General features: G+C 39.3%; 1 protein-coding gene across 1 annotated transcript in view; it reads left to right on the top strand.

Annotated features, from left to right (window-relative positions):
* Positions 1–372: 372 nt before the first annotated feature.
* The window catches only part of FRMD3 (FERM domain containing 3), a 339,234-nt gene continuing 311,736 nt past the window's right edge, over positions 373–27,870 (top strand). The window contains exon 1 of the mRNA XM_056806290.1: positions 373–1,183. Within this exon, the coding sequence (XP_056662268.1) occupies positions 1,037–1,183 (147 nt within the window). The 5' untranslated portion in view covers positions 373–1,036. The remainder of the gene's footprint in view (positions 1,184–27,870) is intronic.

Here is a 27,870-nt window from a genome sequence, read left to right as displayed (position 1 = left end):
GGTCTTCCATTCTCCAAGGACGATCCCCTGCACCCCTTGTAACAGTGCTGTTATGTTAATTCATGTCATTGTTTAGCATAATGCCACTTTGGGCATTTATCTGTCACTTTTGACCCTACACAACTCCTAACTTTGGAGGAACTTCCTCATTTTTTCATCTTTCCCTAGCCGAGCCTGTCTTATCTGGTGAACTTGTGTGGGTTCCAACTCCTTTTAGTTCAGTCTTCTGTAACATGCTGGAGTAAAGTGTGTCAGATATTTTGTAGAAGAGAAGGGGAGCAGAGTGTGGATGAGAGATGAAGAGAGACAGACAGGGGAGGGAGAAGGGGGAAGAGGAGGAGGAGGAGAAGAGGAAGAAGAAAGAGGAGATAGGAGAGGGAGAAGAGAGAAGGAAGAGAGAGAAGGACAAGAGGGGAGGAGAGAGAGAGAGAGAGATTGAGAAAGGGGAGGAGGTTATGCTGAGAAAACAGGCAGGGAGACAGGCTGGCTGGGGGAGGGAGAGAAGCTAAAGCTAAGCAGGAGACAGCAGAGCAAAGCTTGACGCAGCAGCAACAGCATCACAGACAGGGATCTCTCTCTCTCTCTCTCTCTCTCTCTCTCTCTCTCTCTCTCTCTCTCTCTCTCTCTCTCTCTCCCCTCCCCCACCCTCTCTCCTCTCTCTTTCCGGGTTCATCCCCAGAACCCTCTCCACCACCCCCCACCCTCTCTTTCTCCTTGCCAGTGTGTGTGTGTTTCGGTGACGGCGTCACCAACCCGGGTTCTCTTTGGCGAGAGGAGAGAAGGAAGGGACTGGGAGCCAGGGGGGTGGAGGCGGGGGAAGCAGGGCGGGCGGGAGGGAATCACCAGCCATCGCTCTCACTACCAGCATGTCTGGCCAGTGGCAGCCTCTCCCGCCGCCGCTGCCGCCGCCGCCGCCTCCCCGGAGCTGATCGCTGCCCCATCCTCCCGCCGCTGTCGCTGCCGCTGCCGCTGCTGCTCCGCGGGCAGCCCGCGTGGGTGTCTCCCGGAGGTTTCCCGCTCCCCGGGGCCGCGGTGTATGTTTGCCCCCTGCCACTGTGTGCAGGGAGGCAGAAGGACGATGAAAATGATCCGCTTTCGGAGCTCAAGCATCAAATCGCTCAGCCAGGAGATGAAATGTACCATCCGGCTGTTGGACGATTCCGAAATCTCCTGCCAGATCCAGGTGAGGGCGGTGGGAGTGAGAACAGGCGGTCGGTGGGTTAAGGGTTTGGATGGGAGGGAACGGGAAAGGGAAAGAAATGTGGAAGGGGCGATTTCCTTGCTGGAGTTACGCTTCTCCATCCTCGAGGGTGGGAGCCATACTCCAGAGATCCCGAGCTAGGGCATTGACTGCCGGGCATATGGCAATGCCCTCCCGGTTCACCCCGGCCCCTCAAGCCCTCTAATCCCTTCCAACTGACACCTGCATGCGCCCCTCCCTCTAGAAGCACTGACAGCTCGTGCATCCCCCCTTTCGCCCCTTCTCTTCCTCCCTCAGCCAGCCAAGAGGGGTGCACTTTCATTCACCCAGTCTCCTTGTTCCTCTCAATCCCCCACCCCCTCCTCTCTGCGGGCGTCCCCGCACGCGGGCAGGGGGCTGTTGAGCAGACTGAGAAATGGGCATTCTTCCCTTCCTCCCCCCTCTCTCCGGGGCGCTGTGCACTTGAACTTAACTCCCAACTCGCCCTGCCCCCAGCCTCCCTAGGACGCCAGTGCACGGTGCACCTGTGCCTTGGTCTAACTAGGCTAGCCCCCTAGTTTCCAGTCCCGTGCTCCTATTTGCACTAGCGGCTGCGTTTACTACGGGGGTGCACGCACAGCTGCGAAGTTTCCCCGGGAGTGGGGAGTACGTGTGCGCGCCTGCCCGGGTAGCCCCGGGAGCTCCAGACTCTCCTTCTAGGCTGGGAAGGGTGCGGGGGACCACGCCGCTTCTGTTGCTAAAAGAGGAGCTGTCACGTCGGGGTGTTTCTGAGAAAGGAGTCTTTGATGCCGCCGCCAAGGAGCCCAGGGAAGCTTGGATGCGGTGGGGTGGGGGTGGGGGAAGAAGCGTCGTTTTGCATAGTTGTGCAGTTAGTTCTTTCTGGCTGAAGTTTGAGAAGAGGCAGCCTCTGGGCCAAGGTGCATTTTGGCTTATGGGAATAAGGCGCGTGGTGGGGGGAGGGGGGAGGGCGGGCGAGAGAGACACAGTGTGTATCTTTGCCTAGTCCGACCCTATTTCAGGGAGGTTGCCCCCTCCACTCCCCAAGAAACTCGCTCCCTCCTCGACATAATTTGCAGCACCCTTTTAAGATTTCCTCCTTGCAGGGAACGCCTTCTCTCTTCCCTACCCGATGCTGATGTAGATGACTGGGCTTTGGGGAATAATCATACCATTTCATTCAAACCCATTTCTGGTGTGCCGGGCACATACTGAATGAAAGAGCATACCTCGGTTTCTTGTGGGAACTGTTACACGACTTTGTACCAGAAAAATAGTTTACTTTAGAAGGTGGAAATATAGGCGGGATTTAATTTCTGAGTCCCATTTGCCAGTCTTGATTCCCCTGGAGGAATCTGCTTTCGGTATAATATTCATAAATAATCAAGGCACTAGCAGAATGTTTTTATGGTACCACCAACTCTGCACAAAGATGGTTGATAGACACAGCCAGATTAAATTTCTCCATTTTGCTTTAAGTTGTACAATGGAAGCACATGATTTAAGGCAGGGCAGCTGGTGAAAACACAGCTATTTGGGGACTCATCTGAAAGAACTGATAAGAATTCTCTGCTCTTTTAACCCTCTTTTCTCTTTCTCTATCATGAAGTGAAAACATTCTTTAAAGGCCATAAGTCTTCCTTAGCTCAGCTACATACATCCAGTAGGGCTTATATTTATGCTTCTGTCTTCGGGGAGCCAACAAAGAATAAAAAGTCTAATTGCAGAAGAGTTTGGAAAATGAAGCAATAGAATTTTAGGTCCAAGACTGCTGTTTGTTTACAATTTCTTTAGAGTTGCTAGGGCTTGTTCTTAGACTTAGGGTATTATGGCCATACCTTCAAGATATTTTAGAATAATCCTTTTTCAAAAGGAAACTTTTTTTTTTTAACAAGGCTTTAAAAAAAACATTAGATCACTTATCCTGATTTTTAGTTCAGAAAGTCCAGCCATCATTTCTTTGGGACACCTTCCTTTCTCTCAGAAAAGCTGTGTATGATATATTAAAAAAAATCAAAGTCAACCAATAATCATGCTTTGAGATCACAAAATCACAAAAAATTTTAAAGAATTTCCAACACATTGGAGTAGCAGGGGCTAAGAGTCATTAGTCCCAAAAGTTTCCATTTGGTTTAACTAAACAAAGATTTTTGTGTCTTTTTTTTTTCCAACAGAAGAATACATTTCTTACTAGAAAGGCCTGGGAGGGTTTTTAAAAAATGCTTATTTAAATTTATTTTTCCTCATGGTTACATGATTCTTGTCTCCTTCCCCTCTTCTCTCCCCCCCCCCCAGAGTTGACAAGCAATTCCACTGGGTTATACATATATTATCACTTAAAGCCCATTTCCATATTTTTCATTTTTGTAATAGAGTCATCTTTTAAAACCAAAAACCCCAAATCATACACCTATATAAATATATGTTTTTCTCTGAATTTCTACTCCTACATTTCTTTTTCTAGATGTGGATAGCATTCTTTCTCACAAGTCCTTGGGAAGATTTTATTCTTCTTCTTAATTTGTTCCTTTTCCCCCTCCTTTCACAGAATCACAGGTTTAGGAACCAACTTTTATATGCTATACATTCCCCTCCGAAGGAAAGTCCACCTTAATTCTCATCTTTAAGGAATGAAAACCTCCCTCTTCCCCTTCTTTAAAAAAAGTAACTTTTAGAACTGTGGGAACAGAAACGGAGAAGAAAAACATAGGATCAATCACCTAGTTCTATAGGGATATGATTAGGGTTTTGGTGTTAAAGGATCACTCTACTGCAAACATGAATAACATGGAAATAGCTTTTGAACAATGATACATGTATAACTCAGTGGAATTGCTTATTAGCTCCAGGAAGGGGTAGGGGAGGAGGGAATCATGAATCATGTAACCATAGAAAAATATTATAAATGAAAAAACTAACTTTTAGGAGAAAAAAACACCAATCTAGGAGTCAGAATACCCAATTTTGAGATTACTAAATGATTTGTGTAATTTGACTTTTCCAAACTTCAGTTCCCTCATTTGAAAAACAAGGAGGTTGGACATGATGTTTGCCAAGATCCCTTCCTTCCTGTCCTCAAATTCTATCATATCATGCGATTTCCAGCCTCCTCTAGGGGTCTATTCTAGTGTTTAATAACCTGAGTATCAAGAACCTCTCACTGATTTTTGCACCTGATGGAGGCTGCCCAGGAACAGCAGGGAATTGCAGACACATGTTTCACCTCCTTACTGTAGTTCACTGGGAGAGAAGTCAGCATGGCAGGGCTGTTGCTGAGTTAGCTCTAATAAGTGTGGAAAACCGAACGCCCTGAATGGTGGCACCGGGACAGGAATATCCTTGGAATGCTCCCTCTTTATCTTTTTCAAGTGAGTGAGCATCTTGGATTTATTAAAAAAAAAAAAAGGAGTTTGCTTAAATGAGCTCCTACAGTCTCAGTTCTGGAGGATGGAGAGACGGGTGTCCTGGGGGGTGTGCAGACCTCAGGTGACCTTCTGGTGAATGAGGGAAACCCCAGAGCTACTATTATTCAGCAATTATTATTGCTTAAAGAGGAAACATTAAACAGTTGACAACTCATCCTGTAAGTCAAGGCAGTTGGCTAAAACAGCTGGATAAATGATGGTGATGGGTGATGAGGATGATGACATTTTCAGGAATGGATAATTCTTCAAGAATTAAATGTGGTCCCTGCTCCTCCTCATGTCTGAAAAGAGTAGTGATTAACACTGAAATCCTTCATAAGGACCCTTAGTTATTTAGTGCACAAAACTCTCAGTCCAATTCGATAAACATTTATTAAGATTTCCCTTGTGCAAGACCCAAGATGAATGGATATTATTCTGGTCCTTGGAAGCTTGGAATTTTAAAGTGCCAAGAGGAGGCAGTAATAACAGCTAACATTTATCTATTGCACTTGAAGGCTTGGAAAACACTGTGTGTGCAATTATTTCATGTGGCTTTCATAAGGACCACAGGAAGTACTTAGGACAGGTATTATTGTGCCTGTTTTACAGGAGAAAAAACTGAGGCTGAGAAAGACACAAAGTGAAGTGGCCCAAAAGACTTGGGTTCAGGTTTATTTGAGTACCCCTTCACCCCTTGCTCTGGGATCTTCTTTTAGTTGACACTTCATTTCCCTATGATGCCTTCTTTCTGACTATTCTCGCCCTCCTGCCTCCTGGCTTCCCTCAAGCCTCAGCCAAAAAGCCCCATCTTCTCTAGCAAAGCCTTTCTCCGTCACTCTTCCTGCTAGTGCCTTCCTTCTGAGATTTACTCCTGTTAAATCTTGTATATTTTTAGTTGTTTGCATCTTGTCTCCCCCCCTTTGACTGTGAGCTCCTGAGAGCTGGGATTGTCTTGACTTTCTCTGTATCCTCATCATTTAGCACTTAGTGGGTGCTTTATCAATGTTAGTTGACCAACTGAACTTGGACATCTACTGATCAAGTCACTTAACCTCTTTATGTATTTTGGACAACTTTTAAAGACTGTAAGCCTGGGGGCAGATAGGGGGTTCAGTGGATAGAGAGACAGGCACAGAGTCAGGAGGACCAGGGTTCAAATCTAATCTTAGACACCTCAGAGCTCTCCGAGGTCCCTAAACCCCAATTGAGCAGCCCTGACTGTGCTTCTCCCTTGGAATTTTTCTTTTCTCCCTTGGAATTTTTCTTAGTATTGGTTCTAAGACCGAAGATGAAGGTTTTTTAAAAAAATAAACAAACTACAAATCTGCAGAGAAGATGTTGACCTGTATTTGTAGGGTTTCCTTATCCGGAAATTTCCTCTTTCAGAATCACAAATCTAGGCCCAACTTTTATCCACAAGTGACAGAGACAGGATTTGAATTCAGGGATCCCTGATTCCAGGGCTGGACAACTCTATGGCTTCTAGAGACTTGGTGTCTGCCCCTTAAGAAGTGAATATTCTCTTTTTTAAAAATTTGAAATGTTTATTTTAATTATAAATTTCCACATGAGTTTTCAGAAATTAAATAATCCAAATTGCCTCCCTCCCTTCTTCTTTCCACCTCCTGAATCCAATAAGCAATTCAATCTGGCCTATACAAGTATTATCATGAAAAACATAAAACTTAACATTTATTTAAAAAACATTTATTTATTTAATTAATTTAGAATATTTTTCCATGGTTACAAGATTCCTGTTCTTTCCTTCCCCTCTTCCCTCCCCGCTCCAGTAGACAACAAGCAATTCCACTGGGTTTTACACATATCATTGGTCAAGACCTAAGGAAATAAATATTCTTAAAAATTGTTTTCCATTTTCATTGTCATGCAAAACACACTTGATCAAAGTCATACATAGCCCAAACCCCCAAATAAAGCCATAAATACTCTGATGGGAAAGCTGACTCCAGCAGTTCTTTCTCTGGAGGTGGAGAGCATTCCCTGTCCCAAGTCTTTCAATCCAGCCACATTTTTACAGATAATCATCGTCTGATATTGCTTGATACTGTGTACAGTGCTCACCCAGTTCTGCTCATTTCACTCTGTATCTGTTCCCACAGATCTCTCCAGTTTTTCCTGAAATCGGCTTGCTTATCAAGAAATGAATATTTTTGTTATCTTTTGTCCTATGATATAATGCTGATGAGTTAGCCTTGAAAGTTGGGATTGTTTCATTCTTTATATTTCTATCCTTTTCTCCATGCTTAGTAGATTGATCAAATATAACAGGTGCTTTATAAATGCTTCTTATTTGATTGCTTTTTTTCCTGTCTTACTCTTAAGTCCATTGCCATGAATCAAGGTTAAATTGCCCAAAGGTGAAGAAATAGTTTTCAGGTGAGCTCTCTAGATTAGAGCAAGGGATGACAAAAATGCCCAGTTTTATCCCGGTGCTCTCTTTGGGTGGGGATGTTTGTTCTGGCTCTTTGCCTGGGTTCCTGTGTGATCTTGGGCAAACCACCTTGGCCCTCCATATCTTCATCTTTAAAATGAAGGGGTTGGACAACACCAGGAATTCTGAACCTTTTTTTTTTCCAGTCATGGAACCCTTTGAAAATCTGGTTAAACCTGTGGAACTCTTCTCAAAAGAATGTTTTAAAATGTATGCAACAAAATGCATAGGAGCAAAAATGGAAACTGATTACATTGAAATATAGTGACGAGAATATAAAGATTTTTTTTATTCTCCCAAACAGCCATTTCAATAACCTCAGTGTCAAGAATTCTGCATTTAGATGATCTATCTCTAGGGTTCCTTCAGTCCTTAGATAGGTGGACCTATCAGTGATTTTTTTTTCATCCAGACAGTATAGATTAGTGTAGGATCAGAAATGTGTGTTTTTTTTGTTTATTCATTTAGCCAAAGAATTGTTTTTAAAAATACCTTTTTTTTCTCCTTATAAATCAAAACCTTTATAGCAGGACTTTGTGGGGCTGGAGACGCCAAATGTACATGAATGGAATGAAATATTACAATAAAAAGAATGCAGAACTTACATGATCAGACTTAACAGGATCTGATGCAGTTAAGTAACTAGAAAAAAACACTCTCAACAATGCAAATGCAAAGATTCACAAAATAAATACCTTTTTAAACAGTGAAGCATGTGAGCCCTTGGCTTGGTCAAGTTCACTTGGTTGCAATAAACTGAGCTGAAATCTGAAAAAAAATCAAGAAAAATCTATTTTAAAAGGTTTATTGATGAGGAGCTCCTTTGGCAATGAATAATTTCAAAAAGGAAACCACTTACTGGGCATATTTACCAGGGAGCATCACAGTTAATCACTAGATGGGATGTGTAATCCCGTATACTGTAGTATGTTTTTCATTGGATCCAAAGTGCTGATTCTGTAAACATTTTTGTATCCTTTGATTGTGAATGCTTAGCCCAAGTGTTCCAAAGAGTCAGCAGTTCCCCTAGATTTGTGCAGCGATATAACTTCTAGGGGAGCGAGCTTTGGAGAAAGTAAAGGTTGCGATGGAGCCGGGAGGAAGAATTTCCAAAGGTCAGTGTTGGAAGGGATTACTCCAACATCTCTCGCACTCTTCCCCTTCCCTTTGTACAGACCCAGCCAGGCTCAGCCTCCTAATTGGTCCTCCTGCCTCCACCCTTCCCTCACGTCTGGTCCATCCTTCACACAGCTGCCAAACTGATTTTCCGAGATATCGATCGGACCATTTCACTCCCCTACAGAATCAATTCCTGTGCTTCCGACGGCCTCTCAGAAAGATACAAACTTCTCTGCTTAGCTTTGGAAGCTCTTTACAGCCTGCCTTCTAGCTTTCTAGACTCATCGTATATTCGTTTCTATCCAGGTTTCCTTCTGAGATCTAAACTATTGATACGGCGTCTCCCATCCTGGTGATTTTGGTTCTCCGTCCTCAGAACATCCTCCTTTCTCAACTCAGCCTCAGAACCCTCTTCTTTCATCTTCTAAATGGCTCCCTATTTTATCTGAATTGCTAGTCCCTTCTCATTAAAACTGCTTATTTTTATTCTCTTTATATTCATTTGGTAGTGGTTCCAGAGAGTACTTAAATGCTTACCTAGATACATGATACTTAAATAGTTGTCACCCCTATTAGAATGTAAGTTCCTTGAAAACAGAAATTGTTTCCTTCTTTTTCTTATATATCCACGGCATTGCTTATGACCTGGTAAATAATAGGTACTTAATAAATGCTTTTCATTAATTGATAGACGAGGGAGCAAGACTATATGAGGAGGGCTAAAGGAGCATTGAATGGTAAATCCGTCAGTGGCCTCCCACTTGATTGTCCTCTATGCCAGGGCAGCTGAGTGGCCCGCAGTGGGGAGAGGGCCAGGCCTGGAATCGGAGAAATTTATCTCCCTGAATTCAAGTCTGGGCTCAGAAATTCACCCTGGGCAAGTCATTTAACCCCCTTTGTCTCAGCTTCTCATCTATAAAATGAGCTGGAGAAGGAAATGGCAAACCACTCTAGGATCTTTGCCAAGAAAACCTCAAAGGGGGCACAGAGAGTTCGACAATACTGGACAACAAATTGTATGCCATGATACTCAGTTAAATAAGAAACTTAGCAATGGGGACAGCTGGGTAGCTCAGTGGATGGAGAGCCAGGCCTAAAGATGGAAGATCTTTGATTCAAATCTGGCCTCAGACACTTCCCAGCTGTGTGACCCTGGGAAAGTCACTTAACCCCCATTGCCTAGCCCTTACCACTCTTCTGCCTTGGAACTGATATACAGTATTGATTCCAAGATGGAAGGTCAGGGTTTAAAAAAAAAGAAACTTAGCAGTGACTTACATATCATTATTATAGCACAATAAACATTTTATTGATCATTTAAATAATTCTTGCTGAAGGATAGTACTTTTTAGCCTCTCTTTAATCACAAATAATAGGAGTAAGACGGGGTTACAAAAAGAAATAGATTAAAAGTCAAGAGACTTGGGTTGCTGGGAGAAATGATTTTGAGTTTTGGGCTTCTGTCAGTTTCCATATCTTTAGAATAGAGTCAGATATAGAATAGAATAGAGAGAATAGAATAGAATAGGATGAGATGGTCTCTAAGGAGCATTCTGGCTCTAAAATGCTCTGTGAATGAGTGTGTGTTTCCAAGGTCCCATTAACAGTTTTTTTTTTGTCTAGTTCTGTGATTTATTGATGCAGGAAATTGCTGGTGAGGAAACTCTCCAGTAATGCAGTTTGACACACTGTTCCTTAATTTTGTTTTATAAAGTTACCTCTTCAGTTTTATTTAGTTTAGTTAATTTAGTTCAATAAAGTTGCATTTCAAGGATTAGTGGCTTGCCTAGTGTATGTATCAGAAGCTAGCTGTGTGACTCTGGGCAAGTCACTTAACCTGTATTTGCCCTAAGCTACTGGAGAAGGAAATGGCAAACACCACTCCAGTATCTTTGACAAGAAAACCCCATGGACATTATGGTCCACAGGGCCATGAAGAGTTGGGCATGACTGAATGACTTAATAAATATTTGTTAAATTGAATTGGTCCTTTGATAGCTGACTCTAAGCCTAGAATAGTCCTTTTATTTTTAGAAATCTTTTCTGAATTTAATTCCTTCTTATTTTCCTCTTACTACTGAAGTATTAAAAGATCAAACCACGAAAACAAACTAACCATTTTGGTTAAATCATGTCTAAACATTAGCATTATAATAAAAGTCTCCACAAGGTAAAGTAAGCAGCTGTCCAAGCCATGGCCAATGCACAGCCAATACTATTAAAAAAATTCTAGACAGTAAAATTCCTGGACAAATAAACATTTTTTGGATAATTCCTTGGCAACTTGATGTTTTAGGATTTAAAGTGTATTTGTTTGGTATTGGTTTAGCCATTGAATGGGCTGAGAGACAGCTAGAGCACTTTTCTTCCGTTATTTAACAAGAATGTTGGCAGAGACCTCATCTTAATTAAACCATAGTAGTAATTCATCACGTTGTCATAGATCTTAGCCCCACATTGGAAGGGACTGCTGGGGTCATCTCCTTAGACTCCCTTATTTTACAAATGAGGAATCTCAGACCTTGCGCATGTTACTTAATTTCTGTCTGCCTCAGGCTTTTCATCTGTAAAATAGGGGTAATAATACCACCCATTTCCCAGGATTGTTTTAAGGATAAAATGAGATACCATTTGGAAAGTGCTTTGCATGCCTTAAAATATTATAGGATGCTAGCCATTATTGCTATTACTTATTCAATGCACTTAAAAACATTATTCTAATATGGAAATAGGATTTGAGTGATACTATATGTACAACCCAGTGAAATTGCTTGTTGACTCCAGGAGCTGGGAGGGAAGAGGGGAGGGAGACAACAAGAATCATGCAACCATGGGAAAAATTAACAAATAAAAAACAACATTATTCTGAGATAGGAGGAGGGAAACAAATACACCTATTATGCATAGGCATTATGACTCCTTATGCACATTGGCATCATGCACAGGCTCCTTAGAAATATTATTTCATTTGATTGAAATGTACCATAGGCTTCCCCAGTCTGCCAAAGGGGGATCCAGGACACCAAGGGAAATCCAGCAGTTAGGTTCCCCTTTCTTCGGTGAGCTCTAAAGTCTCTTGCAATTTCAAAATTCCATAATTCTACAAACATTTCTAAACCAAAGAAACTAATCATGAGAGACAGTTACTTTCCAGGTGGACAGTGGTTAACTTAGGATCTCAGACATAGTAATGATCTTTTTGCAGAGAGAGGCTGAGCCTCTCTTTTTTAAAAATTAGGTCTTTTTAAAATTTTTAATTAATTTTTTAATTTAAAAAATTTTATTTTTTTATTATTTCATTTATTTATTTATTTTTTATTAGGTGCTTTTTTATTAGGTCTCCATAGTTTGGATGATATTGCCTGGGTGACTGCTAACTGTGGTGGCTGCCAGAAGAAATGCATCTTGGGCCTCCAAGCATTCATATAGCATTAGCTGAAAGGCCACCAAATCCATTCAGAGCATTGAGTGTGTCCACGTGGAATACTCATTTGGTGCTCTTAGTCTTAGCCATGCATATATATATATGATATATAATAATACACACATAATGTACAATACATACACACAATGTAGAATATATGTGCACATATAATATATAATACATGCACACATATAATATATAATATTTGCACACATATAATATAAACATATATAATATAGGGATATGATATATAATATATACACATATAATAAATAACACACGTACACATATAATTTATACACATACTAGACAACACACAACACAATATATAATACATGTACACAATATATGTACATACATGATATATAATCTATAATCTATGTACAATACAATATATAATCTATACATAGAATATATACTACATGTACACATATAATATATACTACAGTACACATGTGATATATAATATATTTATACACATGATATACTATATATACATATATACTACATAATGTAATGTTAACATGCAAATAGAATATATCCATTATGAATGCCACAGTATGCATCGAGTATTATTTTTCAGTCAAACTGTAACAAAAGGCTCCATTTGTTCAGCTAGAAAAAAGAGAGAAAGATATCTAACACAACCTGTCAAGTTAAGGTCCCATTTTGATTCATTTCAATTCCAGCCAATAAATATTTACCCAATAATTGGGCTCAACAATAACTAAGGTGGGATCCTCATCCTCAATCTAACAATTTGTACAAGTACTAATTTAAGTCATTACTATATTCAAGTCCCTGGAGAATCAGTCATTTTAATAAACTTTTATTAAGCAATGACCATGAACCAGCATTCTGCTAGGTATACAAAAAAGGGAGAAAACAGGGCCCTTTCTCTCAAGGTGCCCTCATTCTCATGGGAGAGACAGCAAGCAAGCCACCATGTCACATTTATGATATAGAGAAAAGATGGAAGATGTTCTCAAAGACAAGGCGCTAGGAGTAGGGGACACCAGCAAAAGACTCTTTTTGAAAACTTTTTTTACAACTCTTTTTTAAAAACTCCTTTACCTTCTGTCTTGGAATCAATACTGTGTATTATTTCCAAGATAGAAGAGCAGGAAGGGTTAGGCGATGGGGGTCAAGTGACTTGCCCAGGCTCATGTATTTAGGAAGTGTCTAGGGCCATATTAGAACTCAGGACGTTTTGTCTCTAAACTTGATTCTCAATTCACGGAACCACCTTGGAAAAGGACTCTTCTAGATGGTATTTCAGTTGAGACACAAAGGAAGCAGAAGACAGAGCTCATCTGAGAGTATTTTCACAGTTAAAAAAAAAGGGGACATGATGGAGAGCCATGGGAGAAGATCCACCAGACGCCAATCTTACTGGATCTATGTGGAAGGAAGAGTAAGAAGACTTGAAAAGTATGGAGGGGCCAGGCAAAAATGCCAAATAGAGCAAAAAGATCAACTAAGAAGTCTTGAGTCTTGACCTCAAGGAGTTCACGTTCTTCTGGGAATGGGGATGCACCTTGTAAAAAGATGACTTACTAGGCCAGGGGGTTGGAATTGTGGCTCCGAATTACCACCAACTTGCCGTGCGACCTTGGGTAAGGGAGTCGGAGGGACTTAAAAATGGATCATGAGTACAGTTTTAGAACTGGTCAAGTGGAGAATCAATCTAATATGATTTTCACAGCAGTGAGTGATAGACTGATGAATGGGTTGCACTACCCTCTGTGACAGTGCAAAATGAGATTTGCAGTCAAAAGGATCAGAAAAAAAATTATTATTGCTGTCAGTTGCCATCAGGGACAGGTTTTTGCAATTGTGGACATGGAACTGTTAAACCTTCTGCAGCGAGAATAGGAGGGCTCCCGCTTGAAGGCAGAGATGTTGGAAGGCAGGGAGCGCTGTCAAATTCTTTTGGAGGCATATGTTTCCCAAGTGCTTTTCTGGCACAGAGAAAGACGAATTGGAGACATTCCGATGGGTGCTAATTAGGTGCTGCTCAAGGATCATGGATGGAGTTACCTGTTCCAGGGATGCACATGGCTTGGTATTTATGAGTTGGCGCGGCTGGAAAAAATCCACAGAATCTCAGAGGTTATTTCTTCTTCTGGATTTAAATCTTTCTGCAAATTACACTATATGTCTTAGTTCTGTCTGCAGCCAGGCAAAACAAGTCCAGCCCCCTTTCTAGAGGCTAGCACTTTAAATACTTGAGCCACCCTATTCTAACCCCCTTATATTTTCTCTTCCTATTAAACTCAGCCTAACCTTTAGTTAATGGGTTTATAACCATTCTTGGGTCATGGCAGTCTGGTGAAATCTATGGAGCCATTCTTGGAATAATATTTTAAAATGCATCCAATGAAATGCATCGCAGTACAAAGAATGCTAATTATGATGAAATATAGGGGACAGTTACATGGCTCAGTGGATGGAGAGCCAGGCCTACAGACAGGAGAAGTCCTGGGTTCAAATATGACCTCAGACACTTCCCAGCTGTGTGACCCTGGTCAAACCACTTAACCCCCATTACCTAGCCTTTACCTCTCTTCTGCCTTGGCACCAATACACAGTATTGATTTTAAGATGGAAGATAAGTTTTTTTTTTTAAAGGGAGAAATGAGAGGCAGTGTAATAGTGTAATTTGTGAGGAGAAGAATGGTGTGGAAAACCAGGAATTCCCAAGCTGAAATCTTGCCTCAGATGCTTAATAACTTTCTGGTCCTAGGCAAGTCACTTTACCCTTATTTTCCTCATCTGTAAAACAATTGGGTTGGACTCAGTGACTTCTAAAAATGCCTTCCTGCCCAAGATCCATGATCCTAAAACGGGGAAAAATATGCCCCAGATCTAGAGATGGCTATTTTAAAATGGGATATTGTCAATGATAGAAAAATTTCTGTGAATGATAAGGAGAAAAGTTAGGGGCCGAGTTGTCATTTGTGCTCACAGTGACACATTTCCTAAGTGTAGATGGGCTTTTAAATTTTATTTAATTTTATTGTTTTTTAAATTAAATTTTATTTAAAAATATTTTTCCATGTTTACATGATTCATTTTCTTTCCCTCTCCTCTCCCCTCCCTGAGTCAACAAGCAATTCCACCGGGTTGTACAAATGTTGTCACTTGATACCTATTTCCTTATTATTCATTTTTGCTATAAAGCAGTCTTGTAAAACCTAACCCCCCAATCACATACCCATATGTACATGGGATAAGTGATGTCATATGTTTTGCTTTTGCATTTCTATTTGCATAGTTCTTTCTCTCAATGCAGTTAGCATTCTTTCCCATAAGTCCGTCAGGAGTGACAGAGATTGACTTTTTAAATCAGTGTCAAGATTGACTTCTTTGATGACTACTTAGCAGCACTGGAGGGAAAGTGGATGCACTGCTGAAAATCTGGGGAATCTGCTAACTGGAACGGAGGGACTTGGCAGTCACCGGCAGACAAAGCGACGGTCAGCTGTTTGCATTTTCAGAAGTTACTTTTCCTACAGGACATATCACATCGTTCTCAACAGATGAGAGGTCAAAAATGATTCATTTTATTCACCAACCCCATGAGTTGTAAGAAAAATAGAGGGAGATTTCCAGAAAAATGCATCCTGTAATTGACAGAAAATGTTAAAAAATGTTTAAAAGTAGGGGTGAATTAGTTTAATTTATTATATAATTAAATTATTATATTATAATATATATTATATATATATTATAAATTAAATTATATAATTAAAATAAAGCTTTATAAGAATCCTGAGAAATAATCCTTTACTATTATATTTATTGGTTTGGAGTTCTTTTGATGTTCCAGGACAAGAATTACTAAGCCAAGATGCACTTTTAGGGGATGTTAGACCAAAATATTTATCCCATGTGCCAGTTGTGACCTCAGTTCCTATGCTAATAATAATTTATATTTACAGTTAAGTACTGCTTAATGGGAATAATGAATCCTCTGAAGTGGAGGCATTAATCAAGTTTGCACTGCATGTTGCTATTGGGCTGGAACCGATGACCTATTTTATGATCTCGAATAGTGTGAATTAGAATGCATGCCACCACTTCAGGGAATTCATTTTCAGGATCTGTTTTGTACTTTGTATAATTTTCCCTTTTGAGCCTCATAACTCCACAAGACTGATACTATAGCTTTATTGTCTCCATTTTACAGACAAGAAAACTGAGTTTTAGAGAGTTTAGGATACTTGTCCACAGTTAGAAAATATCAGGGTGGGATTCGACTCCAGATATTCCTGATTTTAAACTCTGTCCTCCCATCTCCTACATGGCTAATAGCTATTCTGGGCATTGTAGAGAGTGAGCTGGTCTTAGAAATCAACCAACCAACCAACCAACCAACCAACCAACAAGAATTTATTAAGCACCTTCTGTATGCCAGAGACTGGGCTAAGTGCTGGAGGTACAAATAAAAAAAGAATGAAACAGCCCCTAGTCTCAGGGAGCTTACATTCTAACAGACATATTTTAAATTTTGTCCCAGATACTAATAGCTGTGTGACTCCATGTAGATCTCTTACTCCCTTTAAAGAATAGCTGCTTTATCTATAAAGCTGGAATAATGATAGCTTCTACCTCACAGTGTTGTCGTGAGGATCCAAATAGAAAATTGTGTAAATTGCTTTGCAAACCTTAAAGCATCCTATAAATATTAGAAGCAGATGGGTGGTAGAGCAGATAGAGCACTGATCCTGGAGTCAGGAAGACCTGAGTTCAAATATGAACACTGACACCTACTAGCTGTTTGATCTTGGTTAAATCACTTAAACATGCATGTAACCACACATAAACTTGCATATGCATGCATTTGTGTAAGCAAATATGTATATATCACATACATGAATATATGTGTATATATGTATAAAGGTATATGTTTATTTCTATGTATGTCTCTAAATTTCTTCCTTCCTTTCTTTTTTCCTCCTATCCTCCCTTTCTTGGTCATTCTTTTTTCTCTCCTTTCTCTCTCTATCTCTTGCTTTCTTTTTCTTCCTCCCTCCCTCCCTCCCTTCCTTCCTCTCCCTTCCTTCCTCTCCCTTCCTTCCTTCCTCTCCCTTCCTTCCTTCCTTCCTTCCTTCCTTCCTTCCTTCCTTCCTTCCTTCCTTCCTTCCTTCCTTCCTTCCTTCCTTCCTTCCTTCCTTCCTTCCTTCCTTCCTTCCTTCCTTCCTTCCTTCCTTCCTTCCTTCCTTCCTTCCTTCCTTCCTTCCTTCCTTCCTTCCTTCCTTCCTTCCTTCCTTCCTTCCTTCCTTCCTCTCTCCCCCCCTTACCATCTATCATCTCTTGTTCTTCTCCCTCATGATCCATTTGGGAAGAATAATCAAGAGTGGTCATAGGATTTAGAGATGATAGAACCTGAAGGAACCCTTCTAATATTTAGTCCAGGGGTCAGTGGTCATCAAACTATATAGCCCAAGGGCCAACTCTAATTGATGTTTGTTTTGATACTGCCTGTGAACTACTAATGGTTTTTATATTTATAAATACAATAAAGCTTTAGTACCAATGGAGAGAGTATAATATAGAATCTACCATCAAATAACTTTTTGAGATAGCACAGTACAATGTCACAGAGGGACTACCTAGATCAACACACAAATATAACGAGTATATTGCATAAATTGCAGCTTTATGGATTATAATACAATAATGATAGTGATAGCTCATGTTATGGCTCTTTCTGATCTATTATCCCCCTGAGTCCTTTAATTTCTTTGTATTCAGCTTCCATTTATATCTTATGTGAGAATAACTTTTTTTTTTACTTAGGCATCTAGCATTATGAAGATTAATGAAAGGAAAATAAAGTAGAGTGAATACTCTTTAGGCATTTGCAATTATTAGCAAGTGAAATGACCAAAAGCCTACACTTATAGTGTAATTGCATCTGAAATTATATATATATATATATACACATATATACAAATAACAGAAATATCTCTCTCTATATATATAGTGTGTGTGTGTGTGTGTGTGTGAAGGAGTAGAAATGAGCAATAGGATCAAATGATTATCAAATTAATAAGTAGGGATTAAAAAACCCCTTTACCTTCTGTGTTAGAATCAGTATTGTATATAGATTCCAAGGCAGAGGAGTAGTAAGGGTAAGGCAATGAGGGCTAAGTGATTTGCTCAGGGTCAGACAGTTCAAGAAGTGTCTGGGGTCAGATTTGAACCCAGGACCTCCTGTTTCTGGGCCTGGTTCTTAAGCCACTGAGTTACCTACCTGCCCTCAGGAGTTCTTTATATTAGGTTTTATTAGATGCATTATTTATTATTTTTAATAGATTTATTATATTATTTATTATTAGATTTGTTAGATTATATTAGATTTAGTTCTTTATATTAGATTCAGACTCTGTTTGGCTTGATGTTTCAGTACTGCTATTGGCTGAACCTAGTTCCCCGATAGTGACAGCATGAAATATTTGAAATTCATTTCATTGAAATAGAATGAAATTTAATTTGCTTATAAATTGAGTTGTGATAAAGGTAGAAATTTTGCTTAAAACCAACAAAAGATTAATCTTTGTCGTAAGGTATTAGAATTCTGATGAATAAAGTAATGGCATTGCTGGTTGCATTAATAGATGAACTATATCCTGGAAGATCCAGGTGATATATCCTGCTCTATAATACTTAGCCCAGTGCTTGGCACACAGTGGGTGTCTAACAAATGTTTATTAACTGACGAGCTGCCATGCTTTGCCCTGGTCAGATAGTATTCAGAACATTGAGTTTAGTCTCACTATATAGGACTTTGAGCTGGAAGGAGCCTTAAAAATGATCTAGCCCAGTCCCCTTATTTTACAGATGAGGAAACGGAGGCTCGATCCGGATCCCACAAATCATGTTGGAGCTACAATCGGAGGACCTAGAATGCTGGGGTCTTTCTGCTCTTTTGCAGGGATGACAACTGAAATAATTCTAGGAGAAGGCAACTAGGGCAGGGAGCAGATGGATTCAATAATTGAAATTGAGTTGAGGGAACCAGGAATATTTATCTTGCAGAAGAAAATACTAGAAGGGACTTATTTTTGGAAGGGGAAGGGCCAATTTGTGGAGACTGAATAAGACTGGTGTCCCCCTTGTCCTGAGGCCCTTTGGTATGGGACTGTCTCCTTATTGGCAGAGATGCCCTCTAGGAGAGGCATGTCAGAGTTGTGGAGAGTGGAGGAGCTTTGGTCAGGCCAAGGGTCATACTTGTTCTCTTTTAGCCCAGAGGAGGATGTACGACTAAACATTGACAAGAGCTCTTCAAAAGGGGGATGGTGAAAAATTGTACACTTCTTGTACAAAGGGGATTGATTATTCTTCAATTCCAGTTATAGGAGAAGACTTTTAAGGTCCCTTCTATGTCCAAGATTTTATGATTATTAGAGGGTTCTGTGGTCATTCTGTATTACAATGACTAGGGCAGCTAAGTGGTATGGTGTAAAGGGTGGCAGACTTAATCAGGAAGATATAAATTCAAATTTAGCCTCACACCCTTAATTTAGCTGTGTAACCCTGAGCAAGTCACTAACTGTGTTTGCCTCAGTTTCCTCATCTACAAAATGAACTGGAGAATGGAATGGCAAACCACTCTAGTTTCTTTGCCAAGAAAACCCCAAATGGGGTTACAAAGAGTCAGGCACGAATGAAAGAACCAAATAATACCACCATCACAATGACTATAAAAGTCAGTAACTGTATTACAGTTGCTATTATATTTCTTTAGCTTCCCTCTATGTATATTATGGGTATTTTAAGAAGATGGCAGAGTTGTAATGCTTTTTAAGTGATCTCTACTACTTGGTACATTTGTACATAGAGCTTTTTGTCTAAGAACATTCTTTTTTTTTCATTTATATTTTTCTTGATTTAAATAGGTATAATGAGGGGCAGCTGGATAGCTCAGTGGATTGAGAGCCAGGCCTAGAGACCTGAGGCCCTAGGTTCAAATCTGGCCTCAGACATTTCCCAGCTGTGTGACCCTGGGCAAGTCACTTGATCTCCATTGCCTAGCCCTTACTGCTCTTCTGCCTTGGAGCCAATACACAATATTAACTCCAAGATGGAAGGGAAGGGTTTATTAAAAAAAATAGGTATAATGATTTATATAGCTAATTAAATTGAGATCCAGAGAAGTTAAGCAACTTGTTTAAGGTCAAGTAATTTGCCAAAGGCTAAGCATCAAACAAAACTGGGTTTGAAATGCATTTTGAGTTTTTCAGTCTGCTGCTCAGATACCCCATTGTCTATCCTGTTGGAGTATTTTAAATCAATTTTCTGGTATCTGCCTGATAATATACTTTTCAGGTGTGACATTCTATGACTTTGAACTTAAATTACCCCAACCCCAAAGGAAACCACAAACTTCCCATACTGCATTTTCAGAGAAGAAATCAATAGACTAGTTTCCTCAAACTCTTATCTGAGTTTGTTATTCAGTCTTTCAGTTGTGCCCGACTCTTTGTGGACCATAGCATGCACCTTCTCTCCTCCACTATCTTCCAAAGTCTATGTTTGCTCATGTTTGTTGCTTCCATGCCACTGTCCATCCATCTCATCCTCTGCCATCCCCTTTTGCCTTCAATTTCCCCCCAATGCCAGGGTCTTTTCTAATGAGTCCTTTCTGCTCAAATGTAGCCAAAGTATTTAAATTTCAGCGTCAGTATTTGACTTTCTAGTGAATAATCTGAATTAATTCTTTAAGTATTGACTGTCTGATCTCCTTGCTGTCCAAGAGACTCTCAAAAGTTTTGTCCAGCACCAAAATTCAAAGCATCAGTTTTGTAGTGCTCAGCTTTCCTTAGAGTCCAATCCTCACAGCATACTCCGCTACTGGAAAAACAATGGTTTTAACTCTATGTCCTTTGTTGGGAAGGTGATGTCTCTGCTTTTTTAGTATGCTGCCCAGCTTTACCATAGCTTTCCTCCCAAGAAGCAAGCATCTTTCATGGCTGCAGTCGCTGTGATCTTTGAGCCCAAGAATATAAAATCTGTTTCTACTTCCATTTCTTCTTCTATTTGCCTGGAATTGATGGGATCAGGTGCCAACATCTTGGATTTTTTTTTTTTTAGATGTTAAATTTCAGTCTCACTTTTACACTCTCCTCTTTCACCATCTTTAAGAAGCTTCTTAATTTTTCTCCACTTTCTGCTACCAGAGGGGTATCATCTATATATCTAAGATTGTTGATATTTTTCCAGCAGCCTTCATTCTGGCTTTTGATTTGTCGAGCCTGGAATTTTGCATGATATACTATGTATATCAGTTAAATAGATAAAGTGACAAGATACAGTTTTATTGTTCTCCTCCCACAATCTTAAGCCAATCATTTGTTCCATGTTCAGTTCTAACCATTGACCCAAATATAGGTACCTCTGGAGACAGGTTAGATGGTCTGGCAATCCCATCTCTTTGAGGAGTTGCCACATTTTGTTGTGATCCATAGGGTCAAAGGCTTTTAGTTTAGTCAGTGAAGCAGCCGTAGATGTTTTTCTGGAACTCTCTTGCTTTCTCCATCTAGCATATGTTGGCAATTTGGTCTCTAGTTCTCCTGCCTCTTTGAAAACTAGTCTGCATTTCTGGTAATTCTTGGTTCACATATTGCTGAAGCCCACCTAGCTTGCAGAATCTCAAGCATGACCTTGCTAGTGTGTGAAATGAGCACTATTGTTCAATAATTTGAACATTCTTTAGCATTGCCCATCTTTAGGTGGGACATAAATGGATCTTTTCCAATCCAGTGGCCACTGGTGAATTTCCCAAATTCTCTGGCATATTAGTTGTACACCATGACAATGTCATCTGTTAGCTCAGTTAGAATTTGGTTTTCCTACTTTCTTTAATTTAAGTTTGAATAGTGTAATAAAAAACTCATGTTTGGAGCCACAGGTCAGCTCCAGGTCCTGCTTTAACTTCCTATCGAGCTTCTCTACCTTCAGCTGCATAGTATATAATCAATCTGATTTAGATATTGGCCACCTGGTGACGTCTGCATGTAGAATCAACTTTTGGATTGTTGAAAAAAAATGTTTGCTATGATCAGCGAGTTATCTTGACAAAGCTCTATTATTATCTGGCTGGCTTCATTTTGTATGCCAAGGCCAAACTTGTCTGTTATTCTAATTATCTTTTGATTTCCTACTCACAGTTTTGAGAGCTATGCAAAACCCTCTGCCACAGTGATCTTTCCTGAGGACTAACTTTAATTCTCCTTTCTATTTTTTTTTTGAATCAGAAAATGATTGTGTATACAATAGAACACACAGACACATGAAAACATCAAAAATCAGTTAATCATTTGTATATCACTAAATATTTGTCTTTTTTGGAATGTCTGGGTAATGGGGGAAGTTTAATGTTTTTACAGCCTGCGTTTTTCAATTTTGAGAAGTTAGTTGAAAAGAGTCATTGGTAGATTGGCCAACCTAATTATCAAAATATTTTGCCCTATAATTTCTGAGAATAACTACTGGACAAAGATTAGTGCTACTTAATGATGCAGACTTTTCACTGAGGTTGGTAAAGAAGGAAAATGAGCCGTGACATTTTGTTGAATTTCTAGGAGGTTAGGAAAACAAATATATCTCTACCTGGGTCGTGAAACAGACCTTGTCAGGATCTCTTTATTTTAAAGGTTTAGATATAAAAACAATGAAATCTCTGGAGTCACCAATGGAAAAATACACTTCAGGTTCTCCCCTATAGCAAGTGGAGTTTTGTCAGGGATAGCATAGCCTCTTATGTTCCCAGGTGAGTAGCACCATAAGCCTGTAGGGAGATTCATTTTTTTTCCCTGAGCTTCATCATGGGACAGGTGACACCAAAGGACATCTCCTGACTCCAGTTTTGGAACTGAAGCATTTTCCTCACCAGCTGTGTTGATGACATCTTCCTTGCCCACTGCTATTAAAAAAAAGTTGTATAGTAATTCAAGGGCAGCAGTGAACTGTGAGCATGCAGTGCCAGCAGGCGTCCAGTAATTTGAGAGTGCCAAATTAAGAGCAAAGCAGATTTTAATCATATGCCACTGAAAGGAAGGTGGTTCTGGTTTCTTTCCAAATTTTACCTCCATTTAGAGAAAAGGGGAGGCTTTTAAATCCTCAAAATCTTTTCCTTTCCTTTTTAGAAAGTTCCCTTAATCTCTTTCCTTTAGCATAATACACTTTCCATTATCTTTCTTTGGTGTTCTTATCCAGAAAATAATTCTACTTTAAGAAATTCTCTGTCTCAGTTTACCAAGTAGTCATATATAGAAAGCATTTTCTAGGTGCTAGAGCAATTGTATAAGTAAGACAGACATGGCCTCTGTTGTCTAAGAACTTATGGTCTCAAGGCAAGATGGAAAGGCAAATTAAGATCTCTTTAGGAGGGGAGAGGTTGGTGACTGTGATTTCTTTCATTTCTGCAAATTTATTAAAGCTCCCACTGTAGGAGACATTAATTAAAGATCTGACAATTATCTGATGAATCCAGGCAACCTAGACAGTTGATGTGAATAGTTTTGGACCTTAAAGGTTTTCCCCTGTTATTTTGGGGAATTATCTATCCAAACTCGTTGTTGTTGTTATTTATTTTGGCCATAGTTATTCAGTGGTTGCTCTTATGTAGATGTAGTGGGCATAGATAGTTACTGTGAGTTCTTAGATTTTGTCTTGGGGTCAAAATGACTTTGTGCCTGTTGTAACTAATTATTATAAGCAGGCAACCTTAAAAGACATTGAAGTCTGGCAATCTCCTATCAACCGACTTAATTAAAAAAATTAGATATTGGTACTGGCAGTCGTATTCTGTGAATCCTCACACAGTTCAAAGTTATGGACTGAAATTAAATGTCCATTCCATGGTTCCCCAGCCACTTGGAACTTGACTTTATTATGTCGGGGAAGAAGACTTTTAAAAACAAAAACAAAACTGAAACAGTAATTTACTTCAATCTGAAAACAAAAATTCAGTACATTCCCTTCATATTTCAGTTAGTCCAGCTTTGTTTCTACAAAGACAGGCAAACTTTGCTCAATCATGTGTCTTAGGGTCATAGATTTAGACCAGAAGGTCACTGTGTACAACTCCTTCATTTTATGGAAGAGGAGACTGAGGTTCAGAGACTTGTCCACAGTCACACAAGTAATAGATGGCAGGGTTAAGATTAGTACCCAGTTCCTTGACTCCATATCTTGTCCTGCAAAAGGCTTGAACTTTCCAAGCTCATAGATTTAAAGCTAGAAGGGAATCTTAGTAGTCACTTAATTTTTTTTTTCTTTAAACCCGTACCTTCTGTCTTGGAATCAATACTGTGTATTGATGGGGTTAAGTGACTTGCCCAGGGTCACACACCTGGGAAGTGTCTAAGGCCAGATTTGAACCTAGGACCTCCTGTCTCTAGGCCTGGTTCTCAATCCACTTTGCTACCCCTGAAGTCACTTAATTTAACTCCCTCATTTTTCATATGAGGAAACTGAGGTTTAGATAGGCTAAATGACTTTTCCCAGGATCTGAGCCTTTTTTCACTCCCAAGTTCAGCATGCTCTCTATCCATCATTGCACCCACCAAGTTAGTGACATCTTCCAAACATTGCTTCTTCATGGAGTCATTTGAGTTTCAATAGAAGAACTTATGCTTTTTTATGTTGTCAAAAGCAGTTGTGGAGTCAACAAAATAAGATGAGAGAGGGAAGCTGCTTATCTGCTTTGAAATGGGCTCTTTTTATTTTCAGAAATGGCCTAGGATCAGAACTAGAAGGAACCTTAAAAATCTCTGAGACGGAGGGGAGTGAAATAGCTCAGCTTCCTGTAATTAACCAAGCTGGCACTTGTCACCTTCTGGAGTCTAGCTTAAAGCTCCTTTCACTCTGTCTGTCCTACTTGAACTAACCAGGTCCAAATCCCATTCCTCAGCTTCTTCTACGTGGCTAGTGATTAGAAATGAGTGACATGGAGACTAAACAGAAAAAACACCACCACCCAACTAATTCTTGCAGCTACTCATTGTTGATGAGTTAATAACACCTTCCCAAGTCGTAAACTTTTTTTTCCTCCTGATTTTCTCCTGGGGGTGGGTGTGGGTGATTTGTTGAAGTGATGTCGAAATAGCTTGTCTTGAAGGAACTTAAAAAAAAGAAAGAGATCAAAGGGAGGTAAAAACACTTTCATTCTCTTTGTTGTGTACATGTTTGTGCTTTTTGAGTCCCATAGCCTCATACCAGGTTTGAGAGATGTTTGTCCTTCTTTTCTTATGCATAGGAGCCCTTCTCCTTCCTGGTGTTTTTTGGTAGGTTGAGCAGATGAAGGACTTCTTTATCATTTTTTTTCTTATAGCTGTGGGCTTTTCTGGATGTCCAGTGGACATAGGATGATTCTAAAAGCAAACCTTTAAATGAAAGGCTGCTGTTTTAAAATTCCTCTCCCTCTGTGGAGGATGAAGAACATGAAGGGGATGGGGAAAGACATTTGAGATGAAGGATCACTGACTCGACTTTCTTTGAAAGAAGACTAGAAGTGACAGGCTGGAAGAAGGAATAGAAGAGGGGAAAGAGGCCTGAGGAGAAGAAGAGAAACAATACAGAGTGAAAGGGAAGGCTAAGAAGTTTTTTACTTAGTAGTAATTACTCAGTAGTAATGCCAGCACCTTAAGTAAGGCAGAAAAAATGAATGGAGATGGTTTCCATGTTGCTGTTTTTATCTACCTAGTAGATAAGTCTGACAATTAAAGATATTATTATTTTATTATTTAAAAAAAAAAAACCCTTAGCTTCCACCTTGGAGTCAATACTGTATATTAGTTCCAAAGCAGAAGAGTAGTAAGGGCTAGGCAATGGGGTTAAGTGACTTGACCAGGATCACACAGTTGGGCAGTGTCTGAGGCCAGATTTGAACCTAGGACCTCCCATCTCTAGGCCTGGCTCTCAATCCACTGAGGTACCCAACTGCCCCCATATTATTATTTTTTTTTACAGTCAATCCATAGTATTTACTAAACTTACCTAATTTTAACTATGTCACTATATGCTCATATAGCAACAGTAATATTCATGGAAGCAAATCCCTGTAGCCTAATAGTAACATTGAGAAATTTTGACCTTAAAAATTAATTTATTCATCTGTGGGTTACATTAAAATACCCAAGTATCTCCCTCCTTCTCTGCTTTCCCTGCACTAGAGAAGACATTGCTTGACAAAAAAAAATGTATACATAAGCTATGTCTTTCATGCTTCTATTTGTCAATCAATTCTCTAGAGGTGGACATTCACAGGTTATTCTTCAAATGTTAATCCTATAGCTGTTGTAATATTTTCTTGGTTCTACTCATCTTGCTTTTCATAATTTCATGTGAGTCTTTCCGTTAAAAATTAAGCTGCTCCTCATTTCTTTCAGGCACAAGTTTTAAACTTTTTAAGAAAATGGAAATGATCAGAAAGGGCTTGGTGTCTGACCTTTTGAAAAATAAACTGATCTTTAGTTACCCTGAGAGGACAGAGGGACCAGTTGGTCAGTATAATTACAGATGCTGATGCTTGGAGCTGTCATGTTTTTGGGGACTCTAATCTGCTTTTTGTTGTCTTTTGAATTTTCTGCATTCATACCCAAATTATGATTAATAACTAATCTCTCTGAGTCTTGGTTATCTCATCTATAAAATAAGAGGAAGGGGTTGGATTAAATGTCTTCTAAGGACTCTTCCAGATCTAAATCTCTGATACTGTATAAGTATTTAACCTTTAACCAATATTCAGCAAATGTAATACTTACTGGAATTTTAATGGATATAACTTTATTGGCTGTTGCATATTAATACATTGCCATATCCTTAGTATCTTAAAACAGTCTCTGGGGAGAAATTGGCATAATTGAAAAAAATCTCTAGAGCTCCTTGGCCTCAGTTTCCTTTTCTGGAAAATGAAGTGATTGAACTAAATGGCATCTGAGATTCCTTCCAGCTCTAGATCTAGGCTCTAAATATCCTTTCTGAATTTCATATTCTTCATTTCCTTTGCTTCTCTGCAAAGTGTTTAATTCATAACTTTGTTATTTGTATTACTATCCCCAAAGATCTGTGTACGTGATTAAAATAGATTTGATAAAGAAAGGTAGAAAGAGTCCAAACCCACTAATTTTCCCCAGTGAGATAAAGAATTCTATTTGAAAGGGCAGAGGATGGAATGGTAGGAAATAGTTTTGTTGTTCTTTTTTCAAAAATTTATTAATTATTTTGTTTGTTAGTTATGTTAAAGTTCCCAGGTATCGCTCTGTCTCCCTGCTCATCTCAAACTAGAGAAGGTATCATTTGGCAAAAACAATATATATGGATATAAAACATGTCATATGTGTTTCTATTTATCTGTTCTTTCTTTGGAGGTGGAAATTCAGAATTATTCTTCAGGCAATATTTCTGTTATTTTATATTTTCTTGGTTCTACTTACTTTACTTTTCAAAATTTCAGGTCTTTTCATTTAAAAAAATTAATCTGCTCATCATTTCTTACTATGGTTTTAAGTTGTAACTGGACAAAAGGCAGGCAGGCTTGATAAGCAAATATAGAAGTGAGGTTCTACTGGAGAGCACTAACTCTCATTTTTAATCATAGAAGTAGGAAGAGATTTGATCTAATCATTCGTTTTTCTGATATGGAAACCTAAATCCAAAGGGGACAGATAATCTGTCCTAGGTCAAATGGCCTATTAGTGTCAAAGCTGAGACCAGAAACCAGGCATTTTGTCTTCCCAGGAATAATAGAAATAGTTAATATTAATTTTAAGTTAAATTAATAACTTAAAATTAATTAATTTTTAAGGTTTATAGAGAATTTTATGTACACAATCTCATTTTAGTTTGGAGATAGCCCAGTGAGGTAGTTGCTATAGCAGAAATTCTTAACCTGGAGATAGGTTTCTCAGGGTTGGTGAATGTGGATAGGGAAAAAATGCTCTTTATTTTCATTAACCTTAAAGTGAAATCTAGTATTTCCTTCAATTATTTAAGAGCATTATTCCGAGATGGAAACCATGATATAAATCTTTGTACTCTATAGTCATTATAATCTTCATTTTGCAGTTGAGGAAACTGAGGCTGAGAGAGATAATAAGTGCCATGGTCAGATAGGTCAAAGGCAGGATCTGAACCCAGGTCTTCAGGACTCCAGGTCCAACATTCTATCACTTTATCTGTGCAAAGATAATCAATCTGAGGCAGGGCTGGACTAATGGCCTATTGAGAACTTTGTTTTAGTTATTATTTATGTCTT

This window comes from Monodelphis domestica, chromosome 7 (assembly GCF_027887165.1).
Source record: "Monodelphis domestica isolate mMonDom1 chromosome 7, mMonDom1.pri, whole genome shotgun sequence".
Taxonomy (NCBI): Eukaryota; Metazoa; Chordata; class Mammalia; order Didelphimorphia; family Didelphidae; genus Monodelphis; species Monodelphis domestica.
This window is presented reverse-complemented; position numbering and strand designations above follow the sequence as displayed.